The sequence below is a fragment of the Hyaena hyaena genome, unplaced genomic scaffold, assembly GCF_003009895.1.
Source record: "Hyaena hyaena isolate Hyena2069 unplaced genomic scaffold, ASM300989v1 scaffold_721, whole genome shotgun sequence".
Classification (NCBI taxonomy): domain Eukaryota; kingdom Metazoa; phylum Chordata; class Mammalia; order Carnivora; family Hyaenidae; genus Hyaena; species Hyaena hyaena.
In genome coordinates this window covers 856,290-877,771 of record NW_024081346.1, presented here as the reverse complement: position 1 = coordinate 877,771, position 21,482 = coordinate 856,290, and the positions used below count along the sequence as shown (strand labels likewise).

Here is a 21,482-nt window from a genome sequence, read left to right as displayed (position 1 = left end):
CAAAGATATGTTAGTTACTGTGATTGTGAGTTCCTCAAAATTTCCCTGTTTTACCAGCTTTTGCTGTATACATTTCAGAGCTACATTGTTAGATAGATGTTATTAGTGTTGTATGCTCTTGGTAGCTGCATTTTATTAAAACACAGAACATCTCTGTTAATATTGTTTGCTTTTAAATTTGTATAATCTAATACTATCAACACACCTGCTTTCTTCTTGATAATATGCCCTTGTAGATAATTCTTAAATTCATTTCCTTTTTAAATTTCTACTGTGAAATTTTTACATGAATATTAAAGAAATGAGAACATTATAATAAATTTCATGTACCTATCAGCTGCTTTCATCATTTACCAACATAGTTATTTTTGTTTTATCCTTTTACCCCTCCTCAGTAAACTTCTTTAAGCTAACATTTTGTTAGTATTTCCACATAAATCACTAAAAGATAAGTCTTCTGGTTAACATAATCATATTACCAACAAAATGAAGAGCAATCTTTAGAAAATGTGTGTTCACTAATAGACTTCCACAGATTCTTCCTTAAACTAGTCTTTGGGAGAAGAAAGACCAGCTACTGAAAGCACAGTTCAACCCTCTAACTGGCCCAATTTTTAAGCTAAAGCCCAGAGAGGGACATAAATAGCCTGAAGGTACCCAGCATGCCCACATCAGAGCCTCTGTCTAGCTCCCTCAAAACACTTTTCCCACTGCTGGGACTGCTAAAGGACTTTCAGTAGGTCACAGAACCTCCTATCACTGTCGGACAGGACTTCCTGGCAGAGGCAATATTTAGCTGGGTTTTAAAGAATGATTAGGAGTTCGCCAGATGAAAGGAATTGTGTCTTTACAACCCCCCCCCCCCACTCATAAGCACCTCCTGGACTTTAGGCTTCATTTACATACTAAGGACGTTGTTATTACTTAGATTTGAATGTACAAATAAACAAAAATAGCAGTTTCCCTTAGATGCTTTTTGTCACAAGTTGACCATATTAAAAACTATTATTATTTTTATAATTGTTGCCCACTAACGGAAATTAATGAGGATGCAAGCTCTATTTTCCTCCACCAGCCCTCCAGAGGTGCCGTCTTGCCCTGGTGGCATCCCTCAGCAGAGAACTAGACCGTACCGATTAGTACCTTTTATATATCCCCAGGGGGTTTCTCCCCCAAAGGGTAAACTACCCTTCCGGCCGCAGACGGGCCGTTCTGGCATCTCTTTTGCCGGTGGCTTCGCCCAGGAACGGGCTCCCATTCTGACCTCTCCGCGTTCTCCCTGCGGGCTTCTCCAAAAAGCAGATTGGACTGTCCTCACTTCTCTCATCCGCCGGTGATTTCTCCCAGGATTCAGCCGTTGCATATAAGACGTCTGTCCTCATCCCTTGGTGACTTTTCCTCCCTGGCTCCCCTCATCCCCGATGGTTTCTCCCAGCAGATAATTAACTCTCAGCAGCGCGGTGTATCCCGAAAGGCAAATTAGCTTTTCTAAATATAACACAGAACACCAGACACCATAGCCAATACCTCCTTCCTTCCAGAAGCCTACTTCAACCAGGGCCTTATCCCCGCGTTCTACGCTGCAATCCTCGCCTCGCTCTAAGAAAACCCGCGGGAGGACTAGTTCTCCGTACGGAATGGACACGCCTCAAAGATGGCGGCTCGCGCTCAGAAGCACTATTGGGTGAGGCCATGTTCGCGGCCCGACAGCGTCTCTTACGGAAACTACGCCATGCCGACTATTGGTATATGCGGCTTCCAAGGTAACACTCAGAGCATGAGCGACAGCGACTGTCCCTGAGAGGAGGTGCTGGAGGTCAAACCGGAAGCGGAAGTGGTCCTCGAAGGCTTTTTAGCCGCTGAGGTCTGGAGCGTCTCCGCAGTTTAACTCCGAGAGGTCTCTGAGGTGATTTTGGTTCGTCATGATTAGGGATTTTGGGGGTCGGTGATGGGTGTGTTGTCCGTAGAGTGAGTGAGTGTGGTTTCTGGGTCTATGGCGTCCGCTGCTGTGAGGGCAGTGATAGGAGTCTCTTGGCTCAGTGATGAGTGTGGGATTTGTTGACACGGTGATGGGAGTTTGTGGTCAGTGACTGATCTGTGGGGTCAGTTATGAGGGTCAGTGAGGTCTGTGATGAGCTCGCTTTCTAAACATTCATAAGGTTTGGTGTGTAGCATTTTGTTCAAATCTAAGTACTGTTTTTTTCTTCAATTTTAGTTACTTTTTTCAGTCATGAGATATTTAATAGTGCATTCTCTATCTCAGTGCCTCTGGGTAATGCTCGAATTTAAAAATTGCTTTACAGGGGCGCCTGGGTGGCGCAGTGGGTTAAGCGTCCGACTTCGGCTCAGGTCATATCTCACAGTCCGTAGGTTTGAGCCCGATGTCGGGCTCTGTGCGGACAGCTCAGATCCTGGAGCCTACTTCCAATTCTGTGTCTCCCTCTCTCTCTCTCTCTCTCTGCCCCTCCCCCGCTCGCTCTCTGTCTCTCAAAATAAAATAAAGACATAAAAATTTTTTTAAATAAAAATAATTTAAAAATTGCTTTACAGTCTAGTTCATGGTCAGTGTTCATAAATGTCACATCGATTGCATCAAAGCAATGGGTGCTCTCTACTGTGTTGTCTCACAGTTTATCTTGTTTGCTTAACTAATTACAGAGAACTTGTCCTTTCTGCTGTCAGCTTCTGCTTTGTATATTTGAAACTATTATTAAAATTAGTTGTTTATTTTTAATAATAGATATGACTAACTCAAAAGACACAATAACAATTCTAGCTGTCACCAGTAATTTATAAAAGGGGTCATTTTCCTAATTTCCAGTACTGGATTTTTTTTAAAATAACTTTTTACTATCCTAAGGAGAAATTATATCTAATTGCTCTGCTGCATTTTCCTATTAGTAAAAAAATTTGCCTCTTTTTGGTTACTTACCATTTAAGTTTCCTTTTCTGTGAATTTTCATATCCTCTGTACAGCATTTTTCCCCCAGGGCTTTTTTTCCCCCATATTGATTGCTAGATTTTTTTTAAATTTAGAGATACCCTATTTTCACATTTTGAAAAAAATGTGTAGATTTTTTCATTTTTATTTATTTATATGTTTTTTTAAATGCTTATTTGTTTCTGAGAGAGTGAGAGCACATGAAGAGTGGAGGGGGAGAGAGAACAGGGACAGAGGATCCAAAGCAGGCCCTGTGCTGACAGCAGCGAGTCAGATGCGGGGCTCAAACTCGTGAACTGTGAGATCATGACCTGAGCCAAAGTCAGAAGCTCAACCGACTGAGCTACCCAGGCGCCCCTTCATTTTTATTTTTAAAGTATGTTTTAACATGTAATTAGGAAATACCATCTAGCCAAAAATATCAGTTTTTTTCTTTTACAGCATCTGGGTTTTCTCACATGTGACCTAAAAGATTCCTTCCACCCCACACAATGTCGATACAAACACATACTACTAAAATTTATTTCAATTTTTTTAATACAAATACTTAAATGTTTAATTCTGCTGGAATTCAGTCTAATATATAGTGTGTGAGGGCGATCTAGTTTGTTTTTTTCTAGGTGAATGGTCAGTTATATCAGTGCCACTTACACCATAAATGTGCTCACCCAGTTGAATGCTGTTTTTGTTACATACATAAGTCAGTATTGTGTGAACTGTTGTTTTCTGTTTTGATTACACTGTTTTTATATTTAAGTTTTAATATCAAAAAGAGAATGGTAATTGCTGATATTTATTGGATGCTTCTTGTGTGCAGGGAGATGTTGAATACTTTACGAGCATCATCTCATTTAATTTTTATAACTTTAAAAAAAAATGTTTATTTATTTATTTTGAGAGAAAGGGAGAGCAAGCAGGGGAGGGGTAGAGAGAGAGAAAGGGAGAGAGAGATTCCCAAGCGAGCCCTATGTTGTCAGTGCAGAGCCAGACACGGAGCTGCTTTCACCAACCATGAGATAATAACCAGAGCCAAAATCAAGAGCTGAACGCTTAACCCACTGAGCCACCCTGATGCCCTTAATTTTTATAACTCTTGAAATAGGTACTTTCATCCTCATTTTTGAAACTAAAACGGAAGTAACTTGTTCATATTCTTATAGCTAAAAGTTAGCAGAGCTGCAGTTTAAATCTTAAGGAATATTATTCCATATCTCATTGACCAGTACTCTTCACAGGTTTTATTAAACTTTATGTTCTCTACAGCACTGGTTCTCAAAGTCTGGTTGCTGGACCAACAACATCAACATGACCTGGGCACTACTTCAAAATGCAAATTTTTGGGGCACCTGGGTGGCTGAGTCGGTTAAGCGACTGACTTTGGCTCAGGTCATCATCGCACGGTTCATGGGTTCGAGCCCCGTGTCGGGCTCTATGCTGACAGCTAGCTTAGAGCCTGGAGCCTTCTTCGGATTCTGTGTCTCCCTCTCTCCCTAACCCTCCCCTGCTCATGCTGTCTCTCTCAGAAATTAAAACACACACACACACACACACACATTAAAAAAAGCAAATTCTTGGGCCCTGCTATGGTCTGAATGTGTCCCCCCCCCCCCAAAATTTATGTGTTGAAATCCAGAAATACCATATTAGGAGGTGAGATCTTTGGGAACTGATTAGGTTCTAAAGGTGGACTACTCATAAATGGGATTAGTGCTGTTATAAAATAGATCCCACACAGAGGGTGCTGGCTATGAACCTCTAGTTAGGTCTCTCACTAAAATTTGACCATACTGTCGCCCTGATCTTGGACTTTACAGCCTCCAGAACTGTGATCAATAAATTTCTGTTGTTTATAGGCTTCCCAGTCTGTGGTATTTTATTATAGCAGCCTGACTGGACTAAGAAAGTTGCTACCCTAGGCCTATTGAATCAGAAACTGGGAGTGAGATGGAGGTTTTTACTGTATTTTAACAAGCCCTCGAAGTGTTTTGAATCCACAGTCAAGTTTGAGAGCCTCTGCTCTGTGTGTCTAGTTCAGGGAACTTCACCTTGGTGTTTGCAGGAAATGTTTATGTGATGAATGAGTATGTGACCATGTGGACATTGTCATTTCAGGTTTCTTGTTGTCTCTGGGTTAGATCTTCTCCAGACTTCAGCCTGCCTCCCCCCCCCCCAACCCCACCCCCCCCAGCAGCTCTGCTTGGATTTACTGATGTCTACCAAGCTTTAGGCTCCTGAGAGAATAAAGTTTGAGACCTACTATGATGATGCCAGCTAATCAGACCTCTCCCCAGAAATCCCTGATCCTGGTTCCAGAGGAACATGACAGTTCATATGAGGTGAGAAAGAAGAATCTTAGGGGGAAGGAATTCATCCTGGGAGTAGATATCTCTGATGGGTCACCAGTGGCAGATGGGCCACAGGAAGTAACCACACTCTCTTACTGCCCTAAAGCAAATCTTTATCTGTCTGCCAAGAATGGGCAATATTATCTCCACACCTAGAGGCCAACTATATGATAGTTGAGAGGTGAAATGTCAAAAACTGTCTTTTATTTTGTCTTCATGCCATATTGATCTTTTGGCTGAGGATAAGCTTCCTGATTAGAAATCATTTTTGGGCACAGTGTTGAAACTATTTCTCTATTTCTTCTTTGTTTAGTGAATTTTTTTTAAATGTTTATTTATTTTTGAGAGAGAGACAGACAAAGTCTGAGCGGGGGAAGGGCAGAGAGAGAGGGAGACACGGAATATGAAGCAGGCTCCAGGTTCTGAGCTGTCCGAACAGAGCTTGACATGGGGCTTGAACCCAGGAACGGACTTTGGATCATGACCTGAGCCGAAGTTGGAGGCTTAAGTGACTGAGCCACCCAGGCGCCCCTCTCTATTTCTTCGTAAACTCCTTCTCCCCACATAAATATTTCTCTATTCTCTTTGTGAAATTTATTTTTTAGATGTTCGTTCTTTGTTGATCAGTTTTATGAGCTAGTTCCAAAAACATGTTAATCCTGACAGGTAAAAAATATGAAACTTTGCTATAATTTTGATTTTGTTCTCAACCAAGAGCATTAAATTAGAAATATGAAGTAAAAGACTTTTGAACAGCATTGGGAATAGACTTAATATCACTGACCTATACATTTTAAGATGGTAGATTTCATTATGTATATTTTACCACAATTTTAAAAAAGTAAAAGTCTAGCAAAAGAAACCCCATATCTGAAAACTTTTTTTCTGTATATTCTTTAAAGGAAAAACCATAAAGGGTCTTAGAAAATTCTTTGAATTGAATCTCAATTAAATAAAGAACTGTATTTTAAAGTTTGTGGTGAAGCTAAGCTATAAATAGAGAGGAAAAGTATAGATTTTAATGCCTTTTTAAGGAATCCTTGAAGTTTGGGGGGGAAAAAGACCTAAGGTATGAGTGACACTTAAAACTGAAGAAGTTAGAAAAAGAACTCTATAAAGTAACAATAAGGACAAAACAAAAGATAAGGAAAGGAATTAGTCACATGGAGAACAAAACTAATTGATGAAGATGTCTGACAGAAGCGTAAGTAGCTTTTACAGGCGGATGATCAAGAACAGAGAGTAAAGATACACTTCAAATATGTAACAAAACAGATTGAAACATTCTGATTTAATATTATGCAAAATCATATAAACAAAAGGAATATAGCTTTACAAAAAATAAATGTCAAAATTGGTGAATACAGATGGTTCAGAAACCCTTCAAGAAATTAAAATGTTTATAAAACACACAGTCAAAAGTGGTAGTAAACTTCATATGGATTTACACTTGACCTGTAGGCCAAAGTTTGGGTAAAGATGGTATCTAAAATTATTTCCAGGGGTGCCTGGGTGGCTCAGTCAGTTAAGCATCCGACTTTGGCTCAGGTTATGATCTCATGGTTTGTGGGTTTGAGTCCTGTGTCGGGCTCTGTGCTGACAGCTCAGAGCCTAGAGCCTGTTTAGGATTCTGTGTCTCCCTCTCTCTCTGACCCTCCCCTGCTCATGCTGTCTCTCTCTCTTTAAGAAATAAATAAAACATTAAAAAATTAAAAAATAAAATTATTTCCAGCCTTCTTTGTGGTATTTGTGTTATTTTGTTTACTCTGTTAAACTTGATGCCTAAACCAGTCAAGGACAGGAAAAAAACTGGAAATTATGAATACAGATTCAGGAGTCAAATGTGTTAATTAACTAAGTTCAAAAATACATGAAAACAGTAGCCCAGTAGGGCTTATCACAGGGACACATGAGGCTGACACTACTTTCTCATTTAGCAGTCAACTCCAAATCAAAGAAGATAGTAAGATATCTAAAACAACAATATAAAAATACTATATATCAAAAATTATATATATCAAAAATACTATATATCAAAAATATATAGCAAAATAGTGTTGAGAAATAATTTAGAAAAAGTGTCTTATGCAAATAAATGTAAAAACCTAGATGAAATGGATAATTTTTTAGGAACATAATAAATTCTCCACCAAATCTTTAGTTACTGTTTACCACATTTTCACTTTTAGGTACTAAGATTTTTAGTTAAGTAATTCCTAATTTTTAATAAAATTAGGATTTTATTAAATAAATTAGGATTGCAGCTTTAGAGAGATTTATTTGCACTGATTTTATTCTGCTTCTTGGAATGTTAAATTTTGTGTAAAGTGTGTATGTGGGTGTGCCTGCACGCACAAATTTTATGTTTAACGTTTCTGAATATTACATAGGCACCTGAAAAGACTGTTTCAAGATACAGAATTTGCTGTCTTATCAGTAAGCTATCTTATGTAGTTAGGAGGTTTTTACAAGTGTGGTTTATTTATTTATTTTTATTTATTTACTCTGTTGAAAGGGAAACATACTAAATTTCCTACCACGAATATATTTCTGTCTATATTTGTAGTTTCTGTGAATGAATTTTGATGCTATGAAATTTGGTGCAGTGATAGTAATGACATCTGAAATTAATTTTGGATTATGTCTTTGTTATGTTTAATATTTTTTCCCTAGAATTCAGCCCTATCTGATTTCAGGCTCTTGTTTCCTTCCTGTTGGCGTTTCCAGATATATCTTTTGCTCATCCTTTTACGGTCTTCGGAGTCCTTGTGAACTTTTTTTATATAGCATTTGGAAAAGATATATTTTATGTACACTTTTGATAAAGATATTCTTTCACCTTAGACCCTATATTCTTGCTCTTGTTTCTTTGTCCCTTCCAGTAATTTGGAAGGTTTGGTTTCTTTTTTGTATGGTTGGTTCTTTTAGTGTGGTCTTTATCACATTAACTTCTTGAATTCTTTTCTCTTTAGACAGTATCTAATAAATTTATACTGTGAAAAATGATAAAAGTTGTTTCCATTTCAAGTATTCTGTTAGATGTTTTTATTAAACTATATATTTTTTCTGTTTTCCTTTAAAAGTTTCATGTTGCTCACTTGTCTTAATCTTTGTTGCTTTTTTTGTGTTTTCACATGGTATTTTATTGCTTTCAGAGAGATCTCCGTTTTTGTGTTGCTTTTTCTTTTTCACTTCTTTATAGAGTGCTGTCAATTTATTTTTCAAAAATTTGAATAACCATTTGCTTTAACCTGTTTTTCCATTATTTCTTCCTTGGGCTCTTAATCCCTATTTATTTTAGGTTTTTGTCTTCGTGAATTCATTGAAATCATGGTGAATGTGTTTTCTTCTGTCATGTGACAATTTATTTCTAGCATATTCCTTTTAATTTCTTCTTTTTTTCTCTCATTCTTTTTACTTATAGTATCTTTGTACATCAGGAGATGTTTATTATTATCTTTGAATGAGGAGATTTTTTTCTTGGACAAACTGTTTATCAGAAGCTCATTTGGTAAGGAGTCAAAGCTACTAATATGACATCTTCTTTATTCCCCATTAAAGTCTGATGACCTTGGGTTTGGGGGGCTGGGGTTTTGGTGTATGTAGGGTATGGCTATGCCAGTGTGTGAAAGAGAAAAATCGGAGCACATGTTTTTTTGCAAGTATATAGGAAGCATTTTCAAAGAAATGACATTGTTTTAAGCTCCATAAACAATCAGCACATCATAAAGAAGCAGACTATAATCTCTGAACAAAATTAAATGAAGAAATAAAATAATAGCTTTCAAATACCATAATTTTAAACATTAAAAGCCACAGATATCTAAGATATACTTTCCAAAGAGAGAGAGAATACTTTCTCTATCCCCTTGTCCTTCCTCTATACTCATTCCCTCCCCTAAATTCAGTGGCCTGCTCTCTACATACCACTCCTGAATCTTCATCTCCATACTAGCTCTCTTTTCAACTACTAAGTATACACCCTTATATATGTCTTATCACCTAAATTTCCATACGTACAAAATTTAAATCATTATTTCTTGTCTTCTTCCCCCATCTCTTCCTCTAATTCTTAAGTCCATCTGTAACACCAAAATCTATAGTTGGACAGAACTAATAACTGGTAATTAGTTGAGTCTCTTTTTCTCACCTTCACACCTGTTATCAATTTTATCTTTTTAATATCAATTCCTTCTGTACCTTTACTACTCCAGCCTTAAGTTTAGGTAAGTAAGAAATTTATATTCTCTCACATAAATTGTGCAGTGAGTCTCATGCCTGATTTTCCGTTCTTGTCTATTCCAAAATGTTCTGTTTTAAGAATACACATTCTTCAATATATTTTTTTAAACTTCTTATTTATGTTGAAACTATTATAGATCCTCAAAGGGCATTGTGAAACATAGTACAGTGGTGGTGCGTGATTCTTTTTTTTTTATTACTGGTTGTAATTTGTTAATATTTTTTGAGGATGTTTGCATCTAGGTTCATGAGAGATAGTGACCTGTAGTTTTTTGTACTGTCTTTGTCTAATTTTGATATCAAGGTAATGCTGGCCCCACAAAATTAGTTGGGAAGTGTTCTCTTTTGTTTTCTGGATAAGACTATAAAAATAACACTAACTCCTCTTTAAATATTTAGTTTAATTCTTTAATAAAGTATTCTGGGCCTGGAGATTTCTTTATTTTTTTAGGAGCTTTTAAATTAAGAATTTAATTTAATGGTTATAGGATCATCATCTTTTCTGTTCATAATAGCTGAGTTTTGTTAATTTGTGATTTTTGAAGAAATGATACATATCTTCTAAGTTTTTGGATCTATCTATTAGCATTGAGGCTTTGTATTCTCTGTATTTACCTTTACCTTTGCTCTTAGCCAAAAGGCTGAGAAGTGATTTGTATTTCCCTTTAATTGGCAGCTGGATCTGTAATATTTTTCCTTTTTTTTAAACTTTTTATTTATTTTGAGAGCGAGAGCATTCATGCAAGTTGGGGGGGCGGGTAGAGAGAGAAGGAGAGAGAATCCCAAGCAGACTCTGAGCTGACAGCACGGAGCCCAACTTGGGGCTCAATCTCACAAACTATAAGATCATGACCTGACCTGAAATCAAGAGTCAGGTCCTTAACCAACTGAGCCACCCAGGTGCCCCAATATTTCTTATTTCATTACTGACATTGGTGATTTGTTTCTTGTTTTTATCTTTGCCAGTCTGTTGACTAATAGCTCAGTCAACAAAGCTTATCAATTGTATTGATTTTTTCATATACCTGTGTTGTATTTTATTGATTTTTTCCTGTGTTTTTTAAAAGTTAGTTTTTAATTTCATTGATGACTGCTCTTTATTATTTTCTTTTCTCTCCTTGCTTTGAGTCTGTGTTGTTCTTCTTTTTCTAGTTTCTTGAGGTGGGAATTTAGATTATTGATTTAACAATTTTCCCCTTTCCTTTTTTTTAATTGATATATGCTTGACGTAAAACATTATATTAGTTTCAGGTATATAACATAACGTGATGTTTGTATATGTTGTGAAATGATCACCACAATATTTATTACTGTACATAGTTACAGTTTTGTGTTTGTGTGATGAAAACTTTTAAGATTTACTCATAGTAACTTTCAGTATACATTACAGTATTACTAACTGTAGCCACCATGTGTTACTAACCTTATAGCCCCATGGCAAATTTATCTTATAACTGAAAGTTTACCGTTTGACTGCCTTCATTCATTGTGCCCACTACCCATTCCCCACCTCTGGTAACTATGAATCTGTTCTAAGTATCTGTGACTTCAGGTTTTTTTGTTTTGAGATTCACATATAAATGAGATCATATGGTAATTGTTCTTCTCTTTCTGACTTATTTCTCTTAGCATAATATCCTCAAGATCCATCCATGCTGTGGAAATGGCAAGACTCCTTTTGTTATGGCCGAATAATATCCCATTGTGTATATATACCACATTTTCTTTATCCATTCATCCACTGGTGGACACTTAGGTTCCTTCCATGTCTTGACTATTATAAATAATGCTTTAGTAAACATGGAAGGGTGCATATATCTTTTTAAGTTTGTTTTCATTTCCTTTGGATAAATACCCAGACTTGGAATTGCTGGATCATATGATAGTTCTAGTTTAAATTTTTAAATTAAAATTTAGTTTTTACTTAAAGCTTTTAACTTAAAAATGGAACCTCCATACTGTTTTCTATAGTGGTTGCACCAATTTACATTTTTACCTGCAGTGCACAAGGGTTCTCTTTTTCCACATCCTCATCAGTACTTGTTATTTCTTATGTTTTGTTTTGTTTTTTGATAATAGTCATTCTAACAGGTGTAAGGTATCTCATTATGGTTTTGATATACATTTCCCAGATGATTAGTGATATTGAGCACCTTCTGGCCTTCTATATGTCTTTGGAATAATGTCTATTCAAATCCTCTGCCCATTTTTTAAATTGGATTGTTTCCCCTTTTCTAATGTAAACATTTAGTGCTATACACTTCCCTTTCTGCATTGCTTTATCTGTATCCCACAGATTTTGATATATTTTCATTTTCTTTCAGTTCAGTGTTTTTTCTAAATTTCTTTTGAGAATTCCTCTGTGATTTATAGGTTATTTAGAAATGTGTTACTTCATTTCCAAATATTTTGTTGCTTTCCAGATAGCTTTTGTTACTATTTTGTAATGTAATTCCTTTGCCCATTTTTCTTTTGTCTTTATTATTGATTTTTAGTTTGATTCCATTATGGTCAGAGATGCTATGTGTTATTTTAATTCTTTTAAATTTGTTGAAGTTTGTTTCACAGTCTAGGTTATGGTCTGTCTTGGTCCTGGTTCTGTGGGTGTTTGAAAAGAATGTGTTGGAATATTCTATAAATATCAATTAGATCCTATTGTTTGTTTCTTATATATCACTGATTATTTTCTGTCTACTGTTTCTATAAATTGCTGAGTGTGGGTATTCAGGTCTTTATAATCCTTTTTTAAAACATTCATGAGTTTAGGTAGAAATAGCCTACCTTCAATTATGCATTTACAGATGAATTTTTTTTTTTAATATGGAGCAATGTTTTCTTTAAATTTTTTTAATGTTTATTTATCTTTGAGAGAGAAACAGAATGTGAATGGGGGAGGAGCAGAGAGAGAGGGAGACAGAGAAGCTGAAGCAGGCTCCAGGCTTTGAACCTGTCAGCACAGAGCCTGATGTGGGGCTCAAATCCACAAACTGTGAGATCGTGACCTGAGCCAAAGTCAGATGCTTAACCGACTGAGCCACCCAGGCACCCCTGGAGGATCATGTTTTTAAAAAACATTTTATTATATAAAAAAAAAAAAAGTAAACGTATACAAAAGTCAAGAGAATAGTATCAGGAACCCTTGTATATCTTCTGCCTACCACCTAGCTTTATTAGTCATCAATATTCTGACATTTTAATTCCATCTAAAACCACCCTCCCACTCCCTCAGCTGCTGGATTATTTTAAAGCAAATCCCGGGTGCCTGGGTGGCTCAGTCGGTTAAGTGTCCGACTTCGGCTCAGGTCATAATCTCACTGTTCATGGGTTGGAGCCCCGTGTCGGGCTCTGTGCTGACAGCTAGCTCAGAGCCTGGAGCCTGTTTCAGATTCTGTGTCTCCCTTTCTCTCTGACCCTCCCCTGCTCACACTGTCTCTCTCACTCTCTCTCTCAGAAATAAATAAAACATTAAAAAAAAATTTTATAAAGCAAATCCCAACACCGTATCTTATCTGTAAATTCTTTGATGTGTATCTTTAAGAGATGAGAATTCTTTTTTTCTTTCTTTTTGTTTAACATAACCACTAAACCATTATCACATCTAAAACAACAGTAATTCCTAGATATCATCTAATACTTGTATTGTTTGAATTTTTTAAAACATGTCTTAAATATCTTTTTAATGTTGGTTTGTTTAATGAAGGACCAAACAAGGTCTACAAGTTGCATTTGGTTAATATGACTCTGAAGTTTCTTTTTATAAAAAAAAGCTTCCCTTCTATTAGTTTTTCTTTTTTTTTTTTTTTTTAAAGTTTATTTATTTTGGGAGAGAGAGAGAGAGACAGAGAATCCCAAGAAAGCTTTGTGCTGTCAATGCAGAGCCCAATGTGGGGCTCAAGCCCAGGAACTGCAGTATCATTTACTGAGCCAAAATCAAGAGTTGGACACTTAACCAACTGAGCCACCCAAGCGCCCTTATAATTTATTTTTTGAAGAAATGGGTCATTTGCTGCCTTCTGGATTTGGCTGATGTGTCAGTCTTAATATTGTGCAATATGTTTCTCTCACCTTCACTTTGTGAATGATTTGTTAGATCTAGAGGCTTAATGAGATTCAGGTTGGATTCTTCTTTTTCTTTGTTAAGAATACTTGATGTGATAATGAAATCAGTTACAATATCATGTCAGGAGGCACATAATATTTGGTTATCTCTCTTTTTGTGATATTAAAATTGATCATTGAATGTAGATGTTATTAGCTGGTCCATCCATTGTAAATTTCTCTTCAGCCTTTTACCTGAAACAGCTAAGCAACCATTAGTGATTACTGAATAAATTCATTATTTCATTAGGAATTACAAAATTATGATATTCTATTTCTATCCTAACCTCTTCATTTATTTGCTAGAATTGTTCTGTAAGAAACTTTTCTTCATCATTTAATTGGTTAGTTATCCTGCGATAGGGATCTTCTATGGAAAAAATTCACATAAATCTGATTATCTTAATTACCTTTACTAAAAGTAAAAAAAAAAAAAAATCCTTACTCGTTTTATGATCAAACTGTTTTTTCCATAACTACCTTCTGATGTGTATGCAGACTTCTCTCCATTATATAGAGCTATATGATGTTCCCTAAACTCATCACGTATTTTACTTTCTCCTCACCTTTGCTTCTGTCTTCTCTGGGAAGTAACCTTCCTTACCCCTCATTCTGTATTATACTTATCATCTTGAAACTTAAATTCAACTAATAAAAATTTACTGCCCCAGGGGAGGGGAAGGGGGGTGATGGGCACGGAGGAGGGCATTTGTGGGGCTGAGCACTGGGTGTTATATGGAAACCAACTTGACAATAAACTATTTTTAAGAAATGAATAAATAAAGGCCTGTTTTGATTAAAAAAAAATTACTGCCCCATGTTGAATATACTTTTTCCTTTTTTGGGTCCTCAGTGTGTTCCACATAAGAGATTTACTTTTTGACACTTTAGTGAACTTGTGTCTGTTTTTTCCCTTCTTTTAAATCTTAAGTCTTTTAATTTGCTAGAAGATTAGGAACATAATCCATTTCTTTGTTCTCATGACTAGTGTAATGGCTGGTCCTAAACTGTATCACTGTATCATCTAAGAGAGAGCCTATTTCATTCTTCAGTTTTAAAAAACAAGTAATTGACTAACTGTAGTATAGAACAAACAGCAGAAATTCTTTATTGGATTTCTTTCTCCTGCAAAATGATTGTGTAAAACTAGATATTTAAATGCACCCTGAATGAAATACCATTTTTTAAAAAAGTTCCTGTATTACAGATATATGCATTTATCAGAACTTCAAATGTACATTGTGGATTTGTATATTTCATTGTGTGAAAATTTTACCTTAAAAAAGGTAAATGTTATATTCTAGTTAATGATTTGCATTCTAACATATTTAGGATGAAGTGGTACTGGCATCTACACTTTACTCTGAACTGCATAAAAAAAAGATGGATTGATGATAAAAGGATGGATAAATGTATGATAAAACAAATAGAGCAAAATGTTAATGATGGATCCTAAGTGGTTAGGAAACAAGTTTTCACTCTACAAATTCTTTTAAATTTTTTGTATGTTCAAAATTTTCCATAATAAAATGTTAGGGAGATGGGAGGTGGGTTTTAAAAAGAGGAAATGAATTAATAACAACAAAACCCATCATTCCATATTCCTAGTCTCTCCATCCTCCAAACAACTCACATTGAACAGGAATGTGCTCTTACAGGGATCGGTGTCCTTCAGGGATGTGGCTGTAGATTTCAGTAGAGAGGAGTGGCAGCATCTAGACGTTGCTCAAAGAAACTTGTACCGGGATGTGATGCTGGAGACCTACAGTCACCTGCTTTCAGTAGGTAAGCACAGTTACTCGGGTCCACAGTGAGAGTGTTTCCTTTCTCAGTTGCTGAATGCTGTGAGACATCTGAAGTATGTGATGTTTTGACTTTGATTTGTCTAGGGTTCTTTATCCCCTTAGGCATTCTGAAAAATACTCTCTTCCCAGAAATACATGGTTATGTTCCTGAAGAACAAAACTTCATTGAACAAGACTGTTGCTTGCATTTTGAAACACAATTAGCCGGATCCAGCCCTTTATCATTTCTCTTAAACAGGGTATGACGTTCCCCAGCCAGAAGTTTTTATGTTGGAGCAAGGAAAGGAGCCATGGGTATTGAAGGGTGAGAGCCCACATCAGAGCTGTTCAGGTGAGTGAGCATGACCCATACAGAAGGGAGAAAATAAGCACATCTCAGCTGTCTTGAAAAAGACTGGCATCTTTGAAATGCTATTAAGATGACTCTTTTGGAAGGCTCTATTTTTTTTTTTTTTTTTTTTGTATTGCTTGAGGACCCTTGACGTTGGCCTCTCAAATAACTAAATGCTTTCATCATTTCTAACCATCTTCTTTGGTGTTTTGGAGTCTGGATTACATGCCAATCCAGATTTATTTTTTTATTTTAAAAGGATTTTTAAATCTTTTATTAAGGATTTTTTTTTTCTTTCTGTCTTTCCCATTGTCCATGATTCTTTATACCTTCAGGCATTCAAGGATCTGCTTTCTTTCAAACTTATATATGTCACATTCCCATTCCTGGTAGTCCTCTATAATTTCTTTTTTTCCACTATGGGATGCTTCAGAATATTATCTACATCCAGGCTCTCTTCCTATTTTCTCCATGGGCACTGACATAAGGTTTCTTATATCCCTGTTCCCCATGGTTTTTACCCAACTGATGATGTGGGGTTAATTGTCACTTAACCTTTAGAAGTACTTTTCTGATATTTCCTTCCAGTATTGGTTGATGTCACATTAACTGGGATTTCTGCCTCATTGGCTGTATTTGTGATTGCTTTATTTCTATACTTCACATGATGAAGTTTCAGTTTAATTGTGGCTCTCATTCAGGACACACTGTTGTTATCAGTCTGGGTAAAGATTCTCTATGACAGTAGTTGGCCCTTTTATGCGGTTTCACTTTCTGTGGTTTTGGTTACCCATAGTCAACCATGATCTGAAAATATTAAATGGAAAATTCCAAAAATAAACAATTTATAAGTTTTAAATTGTGTGCCTTTCTGAATAACATTGTGAAATCTTATGCTGCCCCACTCCATCCTGCCCAGGAGTTGAATCATTCCTTTGTCCAGCATATCCTCACTGTATATACTACCTGACTACTAGTCACTTAGTAGCTATTTCAGTTATCAGATTGACTATCGTGATATTGCAGTGCTTCTATAACCCTTATTTACTTAACAGTAGCTCCAGAGCACAAGAGTAGTGATAGTGGTAGTTGCGGTATGTCAAAGAGAAGCCATAAAGTGCTTCCTTTAAGTGAAAAGCTAAAATGTTCTTCACTGAATAAGAAAAAAAAAATTAGGTTTGGTACTATCTGAGGATACAGACATCCACTGAGTGTCTTGGAACATGTCCCCTTCAGATAAGGGAAGGGACTCCTGTATTTTATTTTTTTATTTATTCCCATTTCTTTCTTTTCCCCACACCCACTCACTTCTCACCATAGGCAATTGTTTTATGTGATGGAAACATTTTTTAATTCTTGCATATTCATTCTTTTAAGATTTAAAGTGACTTAGGGTATGTACTATTATATAAATGTTACTGTGCTATATATATTCTGGTTTTTGCCTTACTTTTTCCACTTCTGTCCATGGTGGATTATGTTCATAAAGGTTATTTCCTCTAACTATTTGATTGTATCCCAGAACGTTTCCTATCACCACTGTTGCCAGCATTCTCAAATGAGTTACTCTCACCCTTTTCTCTCCCTTCACCTTGGATGATCCATATGTCCCTCCCCTCTAGCTTCTGCTAGCTGCTCTTTCAGCTAAAACATCATTCTTCTTTGTAAAGGAGAGTTTAGGTTGCAAACTTCACAGCAGAGAATTCGTGAAAAAGCTTCTTTTCTACAGTGAGAAGGAAGGTGATGCTACAAGTGATATTTTGTTGTATTTCATTCTAGAAGAATTGTGGCAGATTGGTGACCAGACAGAAAGCTATCAGCAAAGAGAAAATAAATCTTTAAGAGATGTTGCTTTCATCAAGAAAATACTGACTACAAAGAAAGATTATGAATATAAGGACATTAGAAAAATAATTCATGTGAGCCAAAACATTCTTTCCCCCAAAAGAACCCATCAAGGTGATTCCTTTGGAAATGCTTTGAAGCATAATTTAGATTTACACAGTCATTATAGAAACAGTGCATCAAAGAACATGAATAAGATTACTGAATATGGTAAAATCTCTTCCTCTCCTGACCCTGAGTGTTCTCCAACAGGAGAGAAGTTATGGGACCATAATCAATGTGGAAAAATCCTCAGCTATAAACAAGCACCCTCTCAACATCAGAAAATTCATACTGGGGAAAAATCTTATGAATGTGCTGAATTTGGAAAGATCTTCACCCAGAGGTCACAGCTCAGGGTACATCTGAAAGTTCATACAGGAGAAAAACTCTATGTGTGCATCGACTGTGGGAAGGCTTTTGTAAAGAAGCCAGAATTCATTACACATCAGAGAACCCATACTAGAGAGAAGCCCTATAAGTGCAGTGAATGTGGAAAAGCTTTTTTCCAAGTATCTTCTCTCTTAAGGCATCAGAGAATTCATACTGGAGAAAAACTTTATGAATGTAGTGAATGTGGAAAAGGCTTCTCTTATAACTCCGATCTCAGTATACACCAGAAAATTCATACTGGAGAGAGACACCATGAATGTAGTGATTGTGGCAAAGCATTTACACAAAAGTCCACACTCAAGATGCATCAGAAGATTCACACAGGTGAGAGATCCTATATATGTATTGAATGTGGACAGGCCTTCATCCAGAAGACACACTTGATTGCACACCGTAGAATTCATACTGGAGAAAAACCATATGAATGCAATAACTGTGGGAAGTCCTTCATTTCAAAGTCACAGCTACAGGTACATCAAAGAATTCACACAAGAATGAAACCCTTTATATATGCTGAATATGGGAAGATCTTCAACAATAGTTCCAACCTCATTACACATAAGAAGGTTCAAATTAGAGAGAAATCTTCCATATGTACTGAATGTGGTAAGGCTTTTACGTACAGGTCAGAACTGATTATACATCAGAGAATTCACACTGGTGAAAAACCTTATGAATGCAGTGATTGTGGAAAAGCCTTTACTCAGAAGTCAGCACTCACAGTGCATCAGAGAATTCATACGGGAGAAAAATCTTACATATGCATGAAATGTGGACTAGCCTTTATCCAGAAGGCTCACTTGATTGCACATCAAATAATTCATACTGGAGAGAAACCTTATAAATGTGGCCACTGTGGGAAATCCTTTACCTCCAAGTCACAACTCCATGTACATAAACGAATTCACACAGGAGAGAAGCCTTATATGTGCGCTAAATGTGGAAAGGCATTCACCAACAGGTCAAATCTCATTACACATCAGAAAACTCATACAGGGGAGAAATCCTATATATGTCCTAAATGTGGAAAGGCCTTTACACAAAGATCAGACTTGATTACACACCAGAGAATTCATACTGGAGAGAAACCTTATGAATGTGGTACCTGTGGAAAAGCCTTTACCCAAAAATCACACCTCAATATACACCAGAAAATTCATACTGGAGAAAGACAGTATGAATGCCATGAATGTGGGAAAGCCTTCAACCAGAAATCAATACTCATTGTGCATCAGAAAATTCATACAGGGGAGAAACCTTATGTATGTGGTGAGTGTGGTAGAGCTTTCATCCGCAAGTCAAACTTCATTACACATCAGAGAATTCATACTGGAGAGAAACCTTATGAATGCAGTGATTGTGGGAAATCCTTCACCTCCAAATCTCAGCTCCTGGTGCATCAACCAATCCACACCGGAGAAAAACCGTATGTGTGTGCTGTGTGTGGGAAAGCCTTTAGTGGCAGGTCAAATCTCAGTAAGCATCAGAAAACCCATACTGGAGAAAAGCCCTACATCTGTTCTGAATGTGGGAAGACCTTCAGACAGAAGTCAGAGTTGATAATACATCATAGAATCCACACTGGAGAGAAACCTTATGAATGCAGTGACTGTGGCAAATCTTTCACTAAGAAGTCACAACTCCAAGTGCATCAGCGAATTCACACAGGAGAAAAGCCTTATGTATGCGCTGAGTGTGGGAAGGCTTTCACAGACAGGTCAAATTTGAATAAGCATCAGACAACACACACTGGAGACAAACCCTATAAGTGTATAGTCTGTGGGAAAGGCTTCGTCCAGAAATCTGTGCTCAGTGTCCATCAGAGTATTCACACTTGAGAAGAACAGTGTGAGAAAACCTCAGATCAGGTTTGATTGTATATCGTTGAATTTGTTAGCAGAAAAATATGCATATTATCCTAAGTAGAAATACCCCATCAAAGTGTCAAACATCACCGTACAGAAGAGGACCCTGAATGAAGGGGGCCCTTCCCATATTATCACCACCTTCATTAAACCTTGAGGCATTCATACTGGGAAAATTGGTAGATTAGAAGAAGGCTTCTCATGAAAAATATTATGGAACATTATTACCAGCTTCTGCATAGAGAGGTTATATTAAGTCATGTTCATGATAATCCTGTTTACTGTGGAATAGGTAGAGTGTCAACAGGTTGAATGGTAGAACAACATAATATATATGATAGTGACAGATCCTAAATTCTGTGAGATGTTTGCTGCAGAACACATTGTCTAACAGTTTTGGGTGTTTTCTTATTCTTCTGTTGAATCTAACATGGTTGTGTGTGTCCAGTTCCCCATTGAGTATTTCCATCAAGAAAGAGATAACTCAGTAGAAAATTTCTTTATGTATACAGACACAAACCTCAGAATGTCTGTTGACCCATTACCCTCTAGCATCATGACTTGTAACCTCTGCCCCTTATCATCTACCACTAAAGTGTATTTGACCCTCATGAGTCCCTAGCGCATTGTCTTCTGACACTCACATAATTGCTTTAGTGCTAAACACTAATGTCTGCTGGGTGCCATTTTCTCATTTAGCTCTAAACATAGTGTTTTGTGAACCTCCACTACTCTCAGGAAAGCTTCTGAAGTAAGAATTTTCAGGTTATTTTGGTCAAGTTTTCATCTCCATCTCCCTTTTGCTGTCATAGTTCTTCCAGCTCATTTGCCTGCCTTAATGACCTGACTTTTATAATAACAAATTAGAAACATATTAAAAACAAACCTCAGCATTTGTTCATGTCTTCTCTGTGTCCATCTTTATGCCATGGACTCCACAAACACCTTCTCCCCATTTGCCTCAAACATATTAGTTCAGGTCCCGCCACAGGGCCTTTGCATCTACAGCACTCTCTCTTTGAAGAACAAGATTCTTCATATCTGTGTGGTTAGCTCCTTCGTGTCTTCCAACAGCACCTCTTCACAGAGGCTTTCCCTGTCTTTTCCTGCCTTGTTTAAAATATTGACTCTCTCCCCTCTATCCTTTATTTTTCGTCATAGCACTTACTGCCATGATGCCCTGTATATTTTACTTATTTGTCTATGGCTCTTATGCTTGAATGTTTTTCCATGTTTTGCTCACCGCTGTGAACCTTGACCCGTGTCTGACAATAATAGGCATTCCATGAATTCACACTGGAGTATTGACATTGCTTCTCACAACTTTCCTTTGATCTTTTCTATATTGCAGCATACGATGTTGCAATGGGGAGAACCAACTTGCCTAAAACACTAGGCTTTTTCAGCTCCAGTTTTTACCTGGGCTCTGCCTCCATCCTGGCCCCAAAGCTGAAACATTATCATAAATATTTTGGCCTGATCCTGCCAGTTTAAAGAAGAGAAAACTGAGATTGAGGAAATCCCACATAGATGCTTGGTATTCAGGATTTCCTATGTGATTGTGAAATTCACAGCTCC

The 21,482-nt window shown here is 36.8% G+C and overlaps 1 protein-coding gene across 1 annotated transcript; it reads left to right on the top strand.

Annotated features, from left to right (window-relative positions):
* Positions 1 to 1,850: 1,850 nt before the first annotated feature.
* On the top strand, positions 1,851 to 20,515 carry LOC120220617 (zinc finger protein 585A-like). The gene is made up of 5 exons (XM_039217741.1): positions 1,851 to 1,906; positions 5,054 to 5,277; positions 15,285 to 15,411; positions 15,670 to 15,762; positions 17,542 to 20,515. The coding sequence occupies exons 2-5, from the start codon at positions 5,200 to 5,202 to the stop codon at positions 19,875 to 19,877; spliced, it is 2,634 nt and encodes an 877-aa protein (XP_039073672.1). The 5' UTR covers positions 1,851 to 1,906; positions 5,054 to 5,199; the 3' UTR covers positions 19,878 to 20,515.
* Positions 20,516 to 21,482: the final 967 nt, after the last annotated feature.